The sequence below is a fragment of the Platalea leucorodia genome (genome assembly GCF_965183815.1).
Source record: "Platalea leucorodia genome assembly, chromosome: 3".
NCBI lineage: Eukaryota > Metazoa > Chordata > Aves > Pelecaniformes > Threskiornithidae > Platalea > Platalea leucorodia.
In genome coordinates, this window is record NC_138825.1 from 90,988 (window position 1) to 109,611 (window position 18,624).

Genomic DNA, 18,624 nt, shown 5'->3' on the forward strand with positions numbered 1-18,624 from the left:
TGCTCATTTCTATGAGAAAACAGGGGACAAATATAGTTGGAATTAAAAAACAAAAATCATTGATCGTGCATCAGAAACAGTTCGAAAGGGTTAAAATCCACCTAGTTATTATGTTAAAAAAAACCAAAACCAACCAAACCTCCGAACAATCCACACTGAAATCTGTAGACAGAAAGGGCTCTTGACAGAGGTGCATCCAAGAATAGTCCCCTGAGTACAAGGAAATGCAAGGACATTTCATTGAGAGCAGACAGGATTATAGACTCTGTTTCCACAGAAGAGGATAACCACCCATAATAATCAATGAATCCTGGCCTCAGCAAGGTACATAAAAGAGAGATTCCAGCTGTGTCCAGCACAGACTTCAGCATTTCTGCAGATCTTCCCTTCTCCAGGATATGCCTGACCCACTCGCAAAGAGCACTGTAGGCAGTCTGTGACAATATTTGCATGACTTTGGGCATCTTCTGCTGTGGAAACCCAATGCAGAGTGCTCCTGGCTTGTACAGGGTGACAAATAGCTGAAAAGTATGTAACTCTCAACTTACTGTAAGTGCTTTCTTTTATTGCAAATTCCTTCAGGCAGGACCCACAGTCACTGGGCAGACGCAGAGAGATGACTTTCTTCTGCAATCTCGCAGATTTTCTAACCAGAAATATCTGTTGTGGAGAAGGCAAAAGAACACGGTTTTATCACATCACATGCCTTAATAGAGACAGATCACAGACAAAAGGAACCAGAACAATTTCATGATCTCTGATCTATATAAAACGTCTCAGAATTTTACTCGGTCATTACTGTATCAGGTCCCACAGCTCGGTGTAAAACGGCAGCAGAACATTTAGAAAAGCATCTCATCCTTGTGTAACACAGACAGATGACACCAAGTCCATTATGCCCTTCTCCAAGCTCTCCAGTTTAACACAGCAAATCCCAAGCCTTGAGTCAAGCTGCAGAGTCTGGAGGAGACTGATGGTGGAGTGCTCCTGTGTCCCACCAGCCCATTCATGCAATCCTTCCGCACCAGGATGCGGGCAGCACTAGAAACATTCCATCAGCCTCATCCAAGCAGACAGGGCCTGGTTTCCATCATCGCAAGTTTAATGCAGGCACCAGTGAAAGATAAAATGCTGCAATTTCCCCTTTATCTACTGCTTTCTCGTTATGCTGTTACGTACAACCCTGGTTAGCAATGTCCAGCTTTGGAGCTGTAATTGCAGCAGTCTAGTTATCAGCTCCAGAAGACCCCAAACTAGTCCCCCAGTGCATCAGCCCAGGTAATGGGTCACACTCCAACTGGTCCAGCTGCCAAGCGCTCAGGAAGCCCTCACTTGGATCATCCAAAGCACAGAAGAAATGGCGGTGGGGTGTTGGTGGGGGGTTTTTTGCGTTTTTGTTTGTTTGGGTTTTTGGTTGTTGGAGTTTTTTGGGGTTGGTTGTTTTTTTTGTTTGGTTGATTTTTTTTACAACTAACACTTGCATCAAATAAATTGAAATACAACTTCTTACCCCAGGAGGCTGGGCCTGCAGAATTTCCATGGCTTCAGCATCATTCAGACCAAGCTGCAGCCACACAGGGTGAGTATGGAGGAGCTTGTCCAATATGCTTAGCTTGTTGGATAGGCTGTCATATCCAGAGTCCCGGGGGCAGCCTTTTACATCATTTTTCTCAGGAGGGACATTATCCATGTCCTTTACTAGACTGTGAAAAATTAAAAAAAAAAAATTAAATGAGACATGCTAATCTCCTATAAATAATCACTCAGTTCAGCAGAGTTATCGCAAAGCTAAAGGCACTGCTGGCATCTTGGACTGGTATTTCTTCTACTGAGAATTACTATAATTAGTATACACAAAAATTCTCTTATCCATAAGATTTCTTTCTTTAACTTGTCCTCAATTTAACAGCTACCTTTAAGATAAGCCTTAGCATTCTTCTATTAGCTCGTTGAAATTTGGCAATCACTTCAGATACAGGTGTATATGAATATGTAACTGCTAGAACATTTCACCTCCTTTCTTTGTTATGTTCACATTTGGAAAAACTTCTCTTCAAAGGTATTTACGCAATTCAGATATTTTCATTCCCAGATAGACTGCAAAAGCTGCAACCCACAGAAATCTTCCTCTGTCCTGCCTGCCAGAAAAATCTGTTCAATGCTCTGACAATGGAGCAACCCACTACCTGTTGGCGATCACTGCACCAAACACAAGCACTTTCTCTGCTTGCTTGTACGGATTATTGCCACAACAGAACCCACAAACTAGCATCACTTCATCTTATCCCCAGACCACTGTCTCTGCTCCACCAGCCTTGTCATCTTCGCAGCTGCATATCCATCTGTGTTCCCCTCTGCTAACGAGTGGTCAGAGACCTCAGTCAGGAAAAAAGGAAAAGGAGAAAGAAAAGGAAAAAAGGAGAAAAAAAAAAAAAAAAAAAGGTTAAATCCTCCAAAAAACCCTCCCTAAGGCACAGTTTGACTAAGAAATCGTCCTAAGCAGTAGTAATTTTTTATGGTCCATGCTCTAAATTCTCCAAATATTTACATTTTGCCATTTTGCCATAAAAGGTCCTTACCTCACATATTAGTACTACACTTCCCAGGATCAGAAGCAAGTAAGGAATGTATATTTACACTCCTAATTCCTTTGGCTCTGGATCAACTCCTTTATGAGGAATAAAGGCTAAGATAAGTGTGAATGTGGCAAACTAATGTAAGGTTAAAATTTATTTGGGGCAGGGCACCTCAAGTTACTGCTAAATTCAGTAATGAAGTATAGTTCTTGGCGGCTACAGATACTCGTTATGCATTAAAAATCCAAATAAACGGAATACTTTGAGAGCTGCTTTTGTTATGCAAAGCTTCTCCATCATTCATATAATACAGAACACCCAGTACAATTGCACATGTGTTGTTGGTTCAAATTCCTCATTTTTGAGCTAGAAGTACACCCTGTGATTCTTCCAGTGCTAGAAATCACCACAGAACAGTTACTCTGGTAACAGCTTCCTGATGACAGCATGTGAGCATAGACAAAAAACACCCTGCAAGCTCAAGACCTGACTCGCTCAGATGTCAGGCACAGAGGCTCCATGCTCCCTGCAGACCTTTTCTGACGGCAGAAGAGGCCCTGAGCAACAGAGGGCAACTCAGCTGCAAAACTGTCTCACAGCTCGTCTGAACTTTATGTTTTGGACAGGCAGTAAGCATCATTAACAGCATTTACCACCTTCATTATGCCAGCTGCTGTACCCAGAGCAAGTGGGTAGAGGCTTCACAAGCACAGGAGCACTGAATACTTAAACAAAAATCGCCCCCCCCCCCCCCCCCCCCCAAACTCAACCTCAAAACAAAACCCACCAACTAACCAACAAAAAACCCCAAACAACCAAACTGCTTTTTTCTAGCTTTGGTCAGTAACTTGCAGCACTTCTGGACAGGGCTGGAAAGGCAAGTACATGGGGTAGAGAACTTTGACGGCATCATCAGAAAAGAACAGGCACAACCACTCAAACTTTCCATTACCTGGATCAATTATCACTACCAGATCACCTGTGTGCCTCTCCCTTCCTTTTTGTCCTCTTTCTCTGTTTGCTTATTTATGATATGATGCCTTTTAGATTCGCGAGGCATCTAAAAGCAGACGATCCTCCCTCCCTGAGTGTCAAAAGCTGTTAGTAACTGCCAATATGCCTTCAAGGGGCACAAAATATGCAGAAACGCATTGCGTGCAGGAGGGAAGCAGCGTTTACATCAGTTATGACAGGGCTCTGCAACTGCCACGACAGGAATCCTGGGTTCCCATTTCAACCACAGTCCCAGCACAACCTAGCGTTGTAATGTATGAACCTCCACAAAAGTCAAACCATGAATCACAAAAGTGTTTTCATGAGCTGTAGCTCCAGTAAATATTGCTCAGAAACTTTCCACCCACCTTCAGAGCCAGTTAGCAATGTTACGAACCAAAGATAGCTGTGGCAAAGTGCGAGTTACACACCGACGCTGGCTGCAGGCTTAACTAGATATAACTTATTTCCATTCCTTGGTCAAGAGGTGGAAACTAAACGTGTTGCAGAGGGAACGTGTCCGAGAGGGAAATTTATTTTTGCCTACAAAAGAAAGTTACATCACATGCAAAAGAAGGTGCAGACTGGTATCAGCTGTAAGGACTGGCACTGCCTGCTACCATGAAACAACCTGAAGCTAGCAAGAGTTTCCACACGTACATCGGGTCACAGTGTCCTTCTTCGGTATGGCTGGCTTAATGTTATCAAACACACCCAAAACATTATAAATCAGAAGATTAATTTGAATAGGGAGCTGCTGGGTTTTTGGAACCTCCAGGTACTTATATGCACAATCCCTCCCACGTGCCGAGATCCGAGGAGGAACGCAATGTGTGAGCCCACGCCTCCCTGACCTAGGCAGACACGCACCCCTGTGCGGCGGTGGCTTCTGCCCCCTCAAGAAGTAAGCCAAAGACTGCGAGTATCTGATCATGATGAGACTTTCTGCCACTCCTAAACACTACCAGTCCAAATGACCCCGATTCACCTCAGCTAGATCAGTACTAGTATGTTATCGCAATCCGCAGGAAGGTAAACTAGGAACAAACAACACTTAAAAAAAAAATTTCCTATCCAAATAATAAAGAAAGAGGCAGACAGAACGATCAGACCTGGTGAACTCTGGCAAGACCATAGCTTGGAAAAACCACATCTGGCAAACCACGTACAACCTACGAGAAGCCACTTCCCAAGGTCCAGGCGGTAAACGCAGTCCAAAGTCCATTGGTCTGTTCTGACAGCCTATTTGCAATGGTCTAGCACTACTGAGCATCACAGTCTGAGTTTCTTTTTATCTTTAAAATTATTTTAATTAATGATCCAGGCACTAAACATACAGTCAAACAGTGACACATGGGAGTTCTTGAAATTTGTCACATCTTAGACTGTAAAATTATTTGGGACTGGGATGCGTGCGTAATTCTTTGGAAACAACAGCATGGAAAGAAGAACCATTTGAATTCCTCATGATCACCTGATTAATTCAAGTGTACAGAATAAGAAGTTGCTGTAACCTAAATGCTAGCAAAATATGCTGTATATTATGCAACGATTAAATAACTCTCCTGGCTTTACTTTTTGGGTGTTTGTTTTTGTTTGCTTGTTTGTTTGTTTTTGCGTTGTTTTTTTTTCTCCCTTCCCCGTGACTGCCAATAAAAGACAATCTGACTAGGTCACATTAAACTCAAAATCGAAACACAAATCAATCTCCATGGATGGTCTATTTTAATGCAGGGGTACTACACTGGTTCCTCTCCAGTGGGACAGGAATTTCAACACAACTCACAATGAATAAAAGAAAATACATGATTCATGCAAGTTTCCTTAGATTTGAGAAAAAACATAAGCATGTGGGAAGTAAACAGAGGTAACTGCAAAGATAAACAATGCTGTGCCGCATCCTGGTTACTTAGCACACAGCAAAAAGGACAAGGAACAGGTTGAAGCCTGCAGCCAGGATGATCCTCTCTCATACCCACAGGGCTGTAACATACACCTCGATCACACATCTACGAAGCAAATGCTCCTGCCCTCCCGCTCGCCTCAGCAATTTTCTTCTGGTCTCTCAAATCCTACCTATGCCTCTTGCTCTAACCTTGTAGAACCTAAATGTCCTGGTTTCAGCTGGGATAGAGTTAATTTTCGTCTTGGTAGCCGGTATGGGGCTGTGTTTTGGGTTTAGGATGAGAACAATGTCGATGATACACTGATGCTTTGGTTCTTGCTAAGTAGTGCTAAGCTGTTGCTAAATAGGTGCTAAGTGGCGCTCACACCGGTCAGGGACTTTTCAGCTTCCCGTGCTCTGCCGGGGGCACAAGGAGCTGGGAGGGGGCACAGCCGGGGGGGTGCTGACCCAGACTGGCCCAAGGGCTATCCCATACCATATGACGTCATGCTCAGTATATAAGCTGGGGGAAGAAGGAGGAAGGGGGGACATTGGGCATGATGGCGTTTGTCTTCCCAAGTAAGCGTTACGCGTGATGGAGCCCTGCTTTCCTGGGGATGGCTGAGCACCTGCCTGCCCATGGGAAGTAGCGAATGAATTCCTTGTTTTGTTTTGTTTGCGTGCACGGTTTTTGCTTTGCCTATTTAACTGCTCTATTTCATTTTACTTCAATTATTAAACTGTTCTTATCTCAACCCACGAGTTTCCTCCCTTTTACCCTTCTGATTCTCTCCCCATCCCACTGGTGGGGAGTGAGCGAGCGGCTGCGTGGTGCTTAGTTGCTGGCTGGGGTTAAACCACGACACTAAACTTCCAACATTTCTCCCATTTTTTTTGTGGGACTTGGTACAACGAGCCTATCTGCTCTCTGAAACTACCGCTAACCTCCCCAACCTCCTGCATTGGCAAACGCTGGCCTGAGGAATGGACTTTCCTCTCTTTGGAATTACGCACACAGTGAAGGTGTGTCCAGCTTGCGTGCACGTCCTACCAGAATGACCAACGCTGCTCCATGGGTTTGCTGTGTTGAATTAAACTAAGCCAGCTGCCGTAGGATTTACACACCCACACGCACACACCCACCCTTCTGTGGAAGAACTTACCCACTTTTCTGAGGGCATGAGAGGAGTTGTAGGAAGGACCTAGATGACCATCAGCATTTGAGGGATTCAGTCTGCTCCCACACTGTGGAGAAGGCTGGTTATCAGCTCAAATGGAAGAGTAACCCTGGGTTTAGCCTATCGTCCCACATGCACTCACTAGCCAGGAGGAAGGTCATACCGAGAGACCAGGTTTGGTACTATAATGAAGATAAGGACTGTTAACTTGCACTTGAACGTGTCCACATTTCCTCACTCCATTTTTTGCCTGGATTGGCCTCTGGTTTTAGGGTACTTGCACACCATGATCATGTTACCCAGGGGGAGGGAGAGAGAGAGAAGAGGAGGTTTGCTCTTTGCCCATGGCAGTAGGATGCTCAGCGTCTCCCCAATGATGCAACTTAACAAGCCTTGCTACCAACTCTTTGCCATGGTGCAAAGGTTTGCAAAACACACCTGTGTGTGTCCAGATTCATTGTTGTCCCACTCCACTGTTACTCAGCAGTAAGGAATATTCCTTGTTTCTTTCCCAGTCACAAGGGCAAAGAGAACAGCAACAGGCAGGTAAAGTGAATCTTTCTAAAACTGCAGATGAGCGTGAACCTTGTTCCAGTCCCACCAAAGGCTCCCCACAGTTAACCCAGTTTGACTCCCCACTGTGAAAATGCCTGGATTTCTGTAAATCCTGCAACCTACCAGGCCCTAATCGCACCAGCCTAGCCTATACAGTCATATCGAGCATCAGCTGGGAGCGGGCATAAAGCCTCTGCTGAGCATTACCTCCACTCCTCAGCAGCTGGACTGGCACTTTCTTCTCCACCCCATTACAGCTGAAGGGACAGGACAAAGCTGCTGGGGAAAAGGTTGCTGGATACTTGCCTACCTGTCAACAGTAACAGAAGCAATTCACCACGCGAGAGACAGAAGACAACTCCACTTAAGTTAATAACTGCTGTGGAAAAATGTAGAAGACACAGGCAGGAGGGCTGTCCAGTGCAAAACATGAGGGGGAGAGAGCAAAGTTCTGCCCTTGTTTCTGTCATGGTAACAGAGCAGGGAGGGAATGAGCTGCAGCAGCTGCCACCACCAGCAAAGCATCCCTGAATCATTTCGGAGGCACCGAAGGCTCCAGGAAGACTGGGGCTTTACAGCCTTCCCCGCAGAGGGACAGCAGCAAGCTTTTCCCCGCACTGTCATTCCCAAAGACAACAGACATGCAGGGGTCCTAGGGCCCTCGAGGGAGACTGCGCGCCTCCTAAGAGACCACCTGGATGCCACCAGCCATGTCGGGTGTGCTCCCCCGCCCTGCGTGGACCTGGGCTGCCATTGCACGCAGAAGCTCTCCAGTTACCCTTTCAAAGGTCACCAGTACAGCGCAGGTCAGAAATTTATCCCATTTATGCCCTTTTCTGACAACTCCGCTCATTTGGATTACTGAGATATGTGTCTGTGCTGGGAAAAAGTCCAGGCATCAAACACCATGGAACATTGAAACACACGTCGTGAGCGTCCCACTTAAAATTTTTACAAGCCTTTTTTTTGTTTGGCTGTTACATGCTTACAAGCCAAAGCTGTAGGCCCAGTTACTTGAATCGTTCTCAATATTACTTGGGCCATAGATGTAAGAAGGGGAGACAAGTCCAAAATATAACTGGGGAGAGGAGTATAAATCTGAAAGTCACCACATAACCACAAAAAAACCCCAAACACAACAAAAAAACCAACCAAACAAAACCCACACACCACAAAGTTGCAGGCACATGATTTCAGGTACTTATTTTTCTCCATACAGTTGAGAGGTCTTGCAACCGCTGCCTTTCTAAAACTGTTCTGGGTGCGTGTGGATATAAATTAAGGTGAAAAACAAGCATGGAAAATAGACGTTCCTTTTAGCTCAAATTTCTCTAGATGCGAATCCAAATGCCACATCAAGATACCAACTTCTGAACAGCAGAACACACAATAATAAAAGCAACCTACATGAATTGCGAAGTTTTAAATTAACTACAAAGAAATAAAGTTATGATAGCAAGCACATCTTTGTGGGGAGTCTAGTTTAAATAAGAACTCTGGAAACCCTTAGTTGAAATTACTGTAATCTTGCTCTGTAGTTCTATATAAACAAAAAGTATCAGTGCACAACTAATTATATAATTTATACCAACTTTGATACAACTTCTTCCTTACATAGAAGCACGCAGTTCAGAATTATGTAGTCATACAAAAATCGACCTTAATTCATTTATTCAGATTTCATATTTTACATTTATCACCTTAAAAGTGACAGAAAAGAATGAATTCCTTTTTTTATTGGATGGCTATTATTTCAATATGAAATTGAATTCAGTTAAGTAGTCATGGAAATTGCATTACTCACTTTTTTACGTTAGCTTTACTCGCATATTTTTAAAATATATTTTGCTCTCAAAATTAACAAATTCAGTTTAAAAAATCCACACACACACACACACACACACAAAAAAAAATCAGTAAAAAAAAAATCTTCTGGATCTGTAAAACGGGGAGGTTTAATTGACTGTTTCCAGCTAAGTGTATCCACCAAGATTTTAGAACTAGTAGATCTTAGTCTTTCATGCATATGGTGTATTCAAAGATACAAGAAGCCTTTTCTTAACTGAAAACTAGCTAATGATCATTGAAATTAATTAGCTGAATCCACTGAAATGGAGAAAGTATCCTTTCTGCCCCTGTAAAAGAACTGTGCTTTCAAAAGCTTTAAAACTTGAATAATGTGCAACCAGGGGCATAGCCAAGGACTTTAATTAGTTCAGCTGTCTCATGTTCTTTACCACTTGGGCAACAAAGATGCTGCTCAAAGTTTTATTTAAATAATTTAAATAGATATTGTAGTAAGTTTTAGCACATTTCAAAAGTATTTATGGAAAGAAAAAAAAAAGCTAAAAACCATGGATGTAATTGTAAAAACCAACCTATTACCACTTCATTAACTCACCGCCTTGAAGAACAAAGCCCACCAGCCCCAGAGCTGGCCCAGACTGTGCAGTCAGATAAAACAGAACGCCTGCATTTTTTGCTTTCCTCTTGCAACAAATATTTCAACAGTAAGTATAAAAATGTGTTCTTTTGTTAACACAGTGCTTAAAATATTGAACATCCTCCAGATGTCAATTTAACAGACATTACCAATCAAGCACAACAGCCATAGCAAAGCCAAAATGCTGGGGTCCCGCTATGCCCACTTAAAGGTACAAGTTTAACATTACAAATTTCCACAGTCCACATGTACATGGCATGATCTATTTTAAAAAGCCAGAATTTTTATCTGCACTGTAATATGCATCTCAAATCATTTTAATGTTAAGGAAATTCCCCCATCTACTTAACTTTTTTTTTTAATGTGCAAGATATATCTAAATGAACTTAAACATATAACCCACAAAAGTGTCAGCTCCTAACAGTCAATACTTTACTTCCTAACCTAAGAACATAAATAAATCATGTTATTGTATATTGAATCTTCACAGAGCCACTTGAAGCAGTGGACATTTTTAGTCTTTACAGCATGAAAGCAAAGCTCATTGCCATAGACAATGGGAATAATATTAGTAGTTTCCTGCTTTAGACATTCATCGGTATCCAGGGTTTGTAACAAGGAAGTGGAAGTGAAGTTCAGTTACTTTTAGAAGATATTAAGGCAAATACACAGAACAACTGAATCTCTGGACGCTCCTCCTGCACAAAGGCAAATTCCTTGAATCAAGAGCAAGATTATCGACACCCCCTATGTTGCTAGGATGAAAAGCGCTAGGACATAAGCCACCCAAGAAAGAAAGCACAATGGAAACATTGCTGTTACGGTACACCTCCAGGAACTATGAAAATAAACATTTTAATCACCTTCGCAAATCAGCAGATTCATCTTCCACTGTGAGATCTGTCTGTACCATCTCCTGTTTCAGTTCTCCGATTTCTGAGGCAATTGTGTCAATGAGCTAGAAAGGGACAAAAATAGTATGACGTCAAGTGAGTGGAAGAGGCGTGGAAAAGAAGCCCGGGCAAGTTTAGTCACCAGAGATTACACAAACTTTTTTTTTTTTTTTTTTTTAAATCGCATCCTATTTGTACTTCCCCTTGCAAAGGAAAAAGTAAGGGTTGGGGCCACTTATAATCGCTCTTGGAGGAAGAATAATTCCTGGTTTGTGCCAGTACAAAACGTTCCAGGTTGGCTAGCTTTTTATTGAAATATATTAAATCTGCAGCTTCAACATATTATACAACAGCTTAAAAGAACTAAATGATTTGATTGATTGTAGCATTTACTTTCTCAGATAAAAAGAAAAAATATAATTAGAAGAGTTCTGTCTGCAAGAGTTATTTCAGAAGGGACACTAAGCCAGCATTACGATATTGTGGCGGATGAAAAGTAACAAAGCAAGGAAGAAATGGGCAGCTGCTTTTCACATTAGGTCTTGAACTGGACTTGAACAGAACAACTCAATTGAAAGAGAACTGCCTTGTAACACTTCGTCTCAGGTGGAACACAATCCTAATTTTGGACACGACTGCTAGAACTCATTTTAAAGTAATCTAAAGATTAGCACTAGGGCTGTATCCTGAGAAATACAGCATTTGCTAGCCAGATGTCTGGGAAACATGTTGTACAGCAGAAACCAACTATGAAGTTTGCAAGGCACGCTGTCTTGGACATTCTTTGCAGCAACTGCATCAAGTTTGCTTGATTGACACACCGCACCATGACAGTATATAAACCCTGGCAGTGCTCCCCCTCTCCTGCCTGTAGCCAAACCTAATGAAAAGGTTTGCAGCGATGCCATTCCCTCTACCAGAACCCCTGCACCTCAGAGCAAACAAACAAAAACCCTGGCAGATGAAGTAAAAACAGCTTTCTAGTCCAAGTTAGAACAGTCTTCATAGTCGGCCACGAGACATGACCCTGAGTCCCACTAGTGTTGGGTAGCTCAGTACAGCAGTGTTTTCAAAGAACTGCAGGCAACGTTTTCCTATACTCTTCCATTGGAAGTTTTCCTCTACCTCAGACCTCTTCACCCTCCTTTGCTGTGCAGCATTATTCTGATCAATTCAAAAAAAGTTTCAGTCTCCACTTACAATAGGCCAACTCCACTAAGCATACCTGAAGGGAGAATGAATTACCACACACCAAATCCATACCATAGGCTTCTTTCTGTCAAGGTCGGAGCTCCCCGCCATACTGTACCACTGGCATTGCCGTTTACAAAGATCTTCCACCTGCTGGCTCTCAAACACCCCCTGAGTCACCGTGGCGAGAAGTGAGCAATGCCTTCCTGACCACGAGGACGAACAGCAGGAGGAACCCGCGTCGTCCTGACGGAGCGGCCTCGTACCTCACCGCAGCACTCGGCGCCCCGACGAAACAGCACCTCCAAAAAAGAGCCACCGAGTGCACTGCTAGGCACAGAGAAATTCATTCCTCCTTTTGCATAAGGGATGAATCCAGCCCCCATGCTGGCTTTACATGGCGAAAAATACACGTGCCACTGCTGTCGGAGGAGCCTCACTAGAAAGCCATGGCATCATCACGCGTGTCTGACAGTGGTTACGGGTGCTCAGAGGGCAGTACCAGGCTCTAGCCAGTACACGGCTGACTGCATCTTGCAGCTCACACTGCATACATTTGTTTCTTCTCTTTTAAAGCCTCTACAGCCTTAGCATCACCATCCTTAATACATTTATTCTTGTAATCCTCTGAAATGCAATATAGCTGCAATTCTCACTGAGCTGATGGAGGGGGGGTTTCATGCTATGGTGTGCTGCCCCCAAACAGCGAGGTTCCACTTCTTCCCTTCATCCAGCCCTGATAGCTGGTTCAGCTTGCTAAAAGGTTGGAAGACTTTTTCACTTTGTCTTCTGGTTAGTTTTCTGCTGGCTTAATGACCTGGACCTAATCTCCGAGGGGGTCTCGGACAAGCTCCAGAGCAGACACCAGAAAACAGAGGACAGCACCAGGCTGGGAGTACGCCTGCCCCTTTCAGCAAGTCACTAGGTCCCGTCGGCCCCCGTGTGAAATGATGCCCTGTTGCTCAGTCACCCCAGCAAATAGCCCAGGGTTTTGGGCTGTTTGTGCTGACCTTGGAACAGAGAAGCTATGCCCCAGTTTCGGCACCCCCAACAAGCCAATAACTGGATCAGCCACCCGAACCTCTGCAATCTGACCCGGACACCTCTGGAGCTGAGACCACTCAGGCCTTCCACTCAGCAGCAGCAAACATGCTTTTGGGCTGACACTGACTAATGAAACAAATAACTACCAGCCTCCACAGGGAATAAAAAGCTGCACACCCCTATCCTGCACTGTATTTGGAGTGGGTGTGTGCACATGACCATCTGAAAAACAACTCCCAGGATATTTAATAAAATATTTTTCTTTTTAAAATAACATCTGAAATTATGACAAGCCATGCCAAGATTTCAAGTCAACCATTAAAATAAAAAATTTATTTAAATTTCATTCATCATGTGGATTGCTGTTCAGGTTTTAAAAGAAAAAGAAAGCAATTGATTTATGGAAGTCTTTGGCTACAAATCCCAACTATAGCTGATTTACTTAGCCAATTTTTTTAACAGCAATCCTTCTGTACAGTAATCCTTCTGCGCCTGTAAAACAGAGAGAGAGATCCACTAATTCAGTTCAATAGTCAATTAATTCAAAACAGAGAAGCTGACTAAGCAGTGACTAAGCAGTAGAAGTGGAAGGATCAGCTCTACTAGGCCTAAATCTCTGATGAGCAATTCATTACAGTCTCTAGCTACACTCTTTGAAACTAACTGAATAGTTTAAAACATGAATGTGCCGTCTTAAAGTTAGTTCTAAATAACTAATGACACTCTAAAAATACTGACGCAATGGACTTCTTTTTATTTGTATCAAGATGTATGAAATGCAAGTCAAAAAACCCTGATGAATATATATTCAGAAAGAAATACATGGTTCAGAAAGAAATACACAATTTATCATTTTTAGATAAGGAGTGTGACAAGTACATGGAAAAACCAGAGCACACCTTTGCGTGAACAAAATCCATTCCAGGTTTAATTACAGCCTATCAATTACTTAATTTTTATTTTTTTAAATTTTATTAATAAATAAAATCAGTTACTTAAATTAGGATTTCCTCTTCCTGGATTAAAAATCATAGTTCGTAACTGTGGTGCTTCACAGTGGAACATGCAGCCAAGGGGCTTTCTTTAATAAAGACAAGAAGTTCCAATGTCAAAACAGAAGCAAAAGAATACTCAGTTTTAAGTACCCGCTAAATTTCCCCAGTCTTCATTCATTATTAGGTTTGCTAAGTGCAATGAGGTAGTCAAACACAACCATACAAGTTGTTACTGCTAAATAAGATATACACTGCTGATGCAAGTCTTACTATGTCTCTACAGCTTTTGTAGCCTTCTTATCCCTTCTGGTTCTGCTGAAGCTTTTCATTTCAGTTCCTTAAAAGAGCTTGTAATTGCACAGCACAGTCTTCTGTTTGCTTTTTTTACTCCCTTACCCTTCACACCTTTACCTACCTCTTGGCATACGTCTCACCACTTCCCTGCCCTCCTCCGTTCAGGAGCGACATATTTCAACTTAGCCCCTTTTTCAAGTACGCAAACACAAGACTTGCAAATTTTAATTTACTTCAGTGCCAGGAAATGGAATTTTTAGACTAAGAAGCAGACAGACTGAAATTAAGACAATATCCTTCTCTTCCCAGCTGCACTGGGCGCTACATTTCCACGTTCCGTAATAGCCTCCAAACAGCAGGTTTCTCAGATGAAATCCTCCCAGCCTCTCTGGCAGCTGAAAAGTGAAGTAGAATCCATTCTCTGTCTACTGTGATGTTTCTAGTATTTTCAGATCTCCTAACCTCCCAACTGCTTCAGTAAGGCAGCATGCAGCCCCTCCTTGCTGCAGCAACTCTCTGCCACTGTTAAAACCTTTCCAAAGTTGCACCTGAATGCAACTGAGAGTTGAATTATTGTTTGAACTGACCGGATTACAGCCTTTTCTCTTTTCCCACCAGAGAGCCACAAAGGCTCTAAAACCGTCTGTGGAGTCACGAACGCAGCCACGTCAGGAACAGAACGGCCTGATGTGCTTCATCCTGCAGTAATGGCTAAAAAATTAATTTTTCTAATGGATGAAGCAAGACTCAGTTTTTAGTTTTAAATCACGGCATTCCCTGAAGATGCTTCCTGTTCGCTGTGAGAGCGAAGTTTTTCAAGCACCAAGTAGTCACAAATATAAGCAATTTAGCCAGCTGTAAATATATTAGTGCTCCCCATCACGGCTTGCCTGGAGCCATCTCAGAAGCAAGGCGGCACTAGTCAGCTACCAGCACAACACAAGTCAGCGCCTGGAGTCTCATTATAGATGGCAACTGATTCACAATGATCTGCCATCAGATATTTGACCATTTAAAATATGAACCCATGATGGAAATCACTACCTGAAGCTCAACATATTATTAAATGCTATCCAAGGATTTAATCTGTTAATGAAACAGACCTACTGTAGGTAAGAGCTCTGCCGCACGCAATATTGAATAAGGTCAGCAGAGCAGCCTTTTCACTGAATTAGCAATGTAACTCTACTCCAGCGCTACATGCGTTGGTCACCCTGTCTGATCCCCCGTTGCAGGGCCTAACGTGGAGGGAGGGGGATTGCAAAGGGCCCAGGGAGAGCGTGAAACCAGAGGGGAATCGCTCCCACCCCCAGCTCCTTCCATTGCATAGAGCATGGCGAAACCTAAGCCCAATCACGCAAACATCTTAAAGACAGCCAACCTCAGAATAATCAAGCTGGAATTGACCATCTATTCGTTTTCAAGGGATTACTGTCAAACCGCTGAAAGGGATTATGTCAGCTCTGCCTGGCAACAGATGTGTCTCCTTCAACAGTCTTCCTTCAAACGTCAGCTGTTCCCTTAAGATTCAAGCCGAGCGGGAGACAGTGCTTGGCAATCCCCTGGCTTCTTCAAAGGAATCAACCATCCATACAGAGGAGCTGATCAGCAATAAGGGGAGGGCGAGTCAATGCTCCACCCAACCCTCGAAGTCTGTCCCGCGTTTACTTTCCCTGGACCTGCCCTCCAGGAGAGGCAGGGAGCTGAGATGCTCGGGACCAGCGGCAGCCTGCAGGCTGGGCACGGGCGGCCGGCCTGACGCCCACTGCACACCCCACCGCTGCAGCTAGCGATCTGTGCGTTAACGACGGGTAGAAGCTGTAAAGATGGCAAGGGGGGAGATTTTGGCAGCTGGCTGGAGGTATGGGGGGGACCAGGTATTGCGAGAAACGGCAGGGGAAGCACGTGCTTCTGCTTCAAAGACAGAAAGGGGAAATGGTAAGCTAAGTGGAGCAACCCTCTGTTGCATTAGCAGCTGCTTTTGAATCATAAGCTGCCAGCACCACAGCCCAGACTTCTTTCCCTACAAAACTTTCTACACTGGTAACTGCATGAAAGCTAAGCTGCCGTTCCCCATCAACCAGCTGCTAGACGTGACGACAGGATGATTCAGCTCTGCGTAAGTAGCTCCTCTTCATGGGCAACATCACCTTAGTCTTTGCTCCCACAAGACCAATTGTAGCCATAAAGAACCACCACAGGAGCAAGTGTGCCCTGTGCTCTGACACACCTACAGAGAGCAAATGGCTCACAGGCCAACAGTCTGCACAACAAAAGAGATTTTCAGCATCTTTCCCTGAAAAGTATCCAATACGAGGAGCTCTCCACAGAAGCATCCATGGGCTTTCAGCCACTGCCTCAACACCTGCCTTGCTGCGTTGTTATCTGGCTGTTAATTAACTGGCTTCGACCAGAGCTGGGAAAAAAGCCCCAAAACCAAAAAACCCAAAAAAACTCACAAAACAACTCCCTCCCAGGAAACAAAATCTCTGGGTGCTACAGCAAAGAATTCTAATCCAACTTGTACTAACAGCCCAGTAACATGCTCAAAAATTCAAGCTGACGCTCCTCACTTCACGCTATCATTTCATATGTTGGTTTGACTCCAGAAGATGGAAGGGATCTACAATGCAAAGGAATTTAAATACTGTATAACCTTCCTACACTGCAGTTCCTTGATTAGTTCCTTTATTTACTTATACCTAAAAGCTAACCATGGCAGTATGTTTTCTGATGCTTTCTAATATCCAATTTATCTTTGGAAGTCATTTTTGTACGGCTGCCACGTTCAGCCTCTAACACAACTGCCTTTTACATCTTTGTCTGGGAAAGGTACTTGCTTAAAATTAAAGTCTGTGAAAACAGACATTTTAAAATGAGTTTTAACTTATAAACACTTTAGATTAGAATAGCATAAGGCAAGCACTGCAGAATAGTTTTATCTTGAAGACACTGTAATCTTAATGCTTTTTAATTTGTATGTCTACCTTGAAGAGAACTTGTCAGAAACTGTCTTTCCTAAAACCACTAAAGACAGAAAAATTCCTTTTATTTTTTCTTTTTCTAAAGAGAACTTAAACAAAACGGCACGTTTCAAGCAGCCTTATGCTCACATTCTCTTCTACAGGCCCAATTTCTCAGGTATACTACATATCCTCCATGACACAAGGCAGTCTTTCCTTAGTCTACGAAAGGTCAGTACACCCTGGACCGGGACACCAGGTCAAGTGCTGGGCATCAAACCTGAACCTGGCCTACAGACCCCCAGAATGGGACACGCTCGGCAATCAAACGGTGGCTCTTCAGCTACCAGCAGGTACTGCACCTGAACTAAAACACTTATCTTTAGGAATAAAAACCTAATTTTTTTAAAAATAAACTGCCAATATTTCCTGCAAATGGCAACCAATTTTCCTTAATTTTTTTTTTATGTTACAAGAAAAAAAGTTACTCTTCTCCTGATTTAAAAAAGTCTTTTGGAGTTGCATCATTTGGGTATTCTTGCAATTAACTGACACATGCTGTTACAACAGCACCTGACATTATTTTCTGTCAAGTAACATAAGATGTACTCATGATTTTATGACATCCTTTCTGAAGTATTTAGGATCAATTAAACTTCTGGTCATTATGCAGCGTATGTGATGCTTGCATGATTACCATTACACAAGATGAGCTGTTAATAATATGTTTCTACAAAATGCAGGAAGGATCCTGGGTGCGTACCATCATTAGATCCAACCCTGCGAAAACAAGCAGCGGCAGAAGGCTGCCTTCTTGGCAGAAGGCTCAGAACATTTGAATTCTTCAAACAGATTTCGCTGTTCGCAAAGAGTGCGATTCCTATTTTGCTGAAAATAATGGGAAAACTCACCCATTGGTTTCAACAGACTTGAAATCAAGACCGTAAGAGGCAGTTTCCAAAGGGAGACACCACTGAAGTGGACGGACATATTTGTCAGAGGCCTCTGTTGGTGTAAAACAGCACACATCAGCTCCAAGGCTTAAAAAGTAATCTGAAGAATTCTGTTGCAGATTATTTAGGACTATAAAATAGATATCAGCCTGCTATGCTACAGAAAGAAGAGGTTTACATGAAAAGAAATGTATTTGGAAAAGTATGACGTTTTCTCAGGTGGTGAATTATTTAACAGTAAAAAAAAAAACCCAAAATAAAAAGGAGACCTTATAGAACATGATAAATAGCCATTTCTCTGTCTAATGTTTTTCCTTTGGAGCTTGTTGCTAATAAAGCACTGTTCTCTAAGTTAAAAAGAAACTACAATACAACCACTGTAAACCCAAATAATAATTATGACTCCGTCGTGGTTTAACCCCAGCCAGCGACTGGGCACGCCCCGACCTTTTCCCATAGCCCTGCTCAAGCAATAATGACCAGTGGTGGTCGTGATGGACGCATCCAGCTCAAAGTGCATTTGGAGGAGACAGATAACAACGCAACAGCCAAGGGCTAATTTATGGCAATGCGTCCACCTAACCGCAGTGCTGGTCAGTGTCCGACTCAAGCCAAATTTGGAAGAAACAAACATATGCAGTCGGTATGTAAATACGACTGA

The 18,624-nt window shown here is 43.1% G+C and overlaps 1 protein-coding gene across 12 annotated transcripts in view; it reads right to left on the bottom strand.

The window, feature by feature from the left end:
- RIN2 (Ras and Rab interactor 2) overlaps positions 1-18,624 on the bottom strand; it is a 280,543-nt gene that overhangs the window by 28,119 nt on the left and 233,800 nt on the right. For 9 of the 12 annotated variants that reach the window (XM_082307213.1, XM_082307212.1, XM_082307208.1 and 6 more), the window contains 3 exons: positions 10,494-10,588; positions 1,511-1,703; positions 549-660 (listed from right to left, as the gene is read on the bottom strand). In XM_082307213.1, the coding sequence (XP_082163339.1) occupies positions 549-660; positions 1,511-1,703; positions 10,494-10,588 (400 nt within the window). Of the gene's footprint in view, positions 1-548; positions 661-1,510; positions 1,704-6,617; positions 6,671-10,493; positions 10,589-17,921; positions 18,010-18,624 lie in introns of those variants that run through there. The other 3 variants (XM_082307209.1, XM_082307211.1, XM_082307210.1) reach the window with 3 other exon arrangements.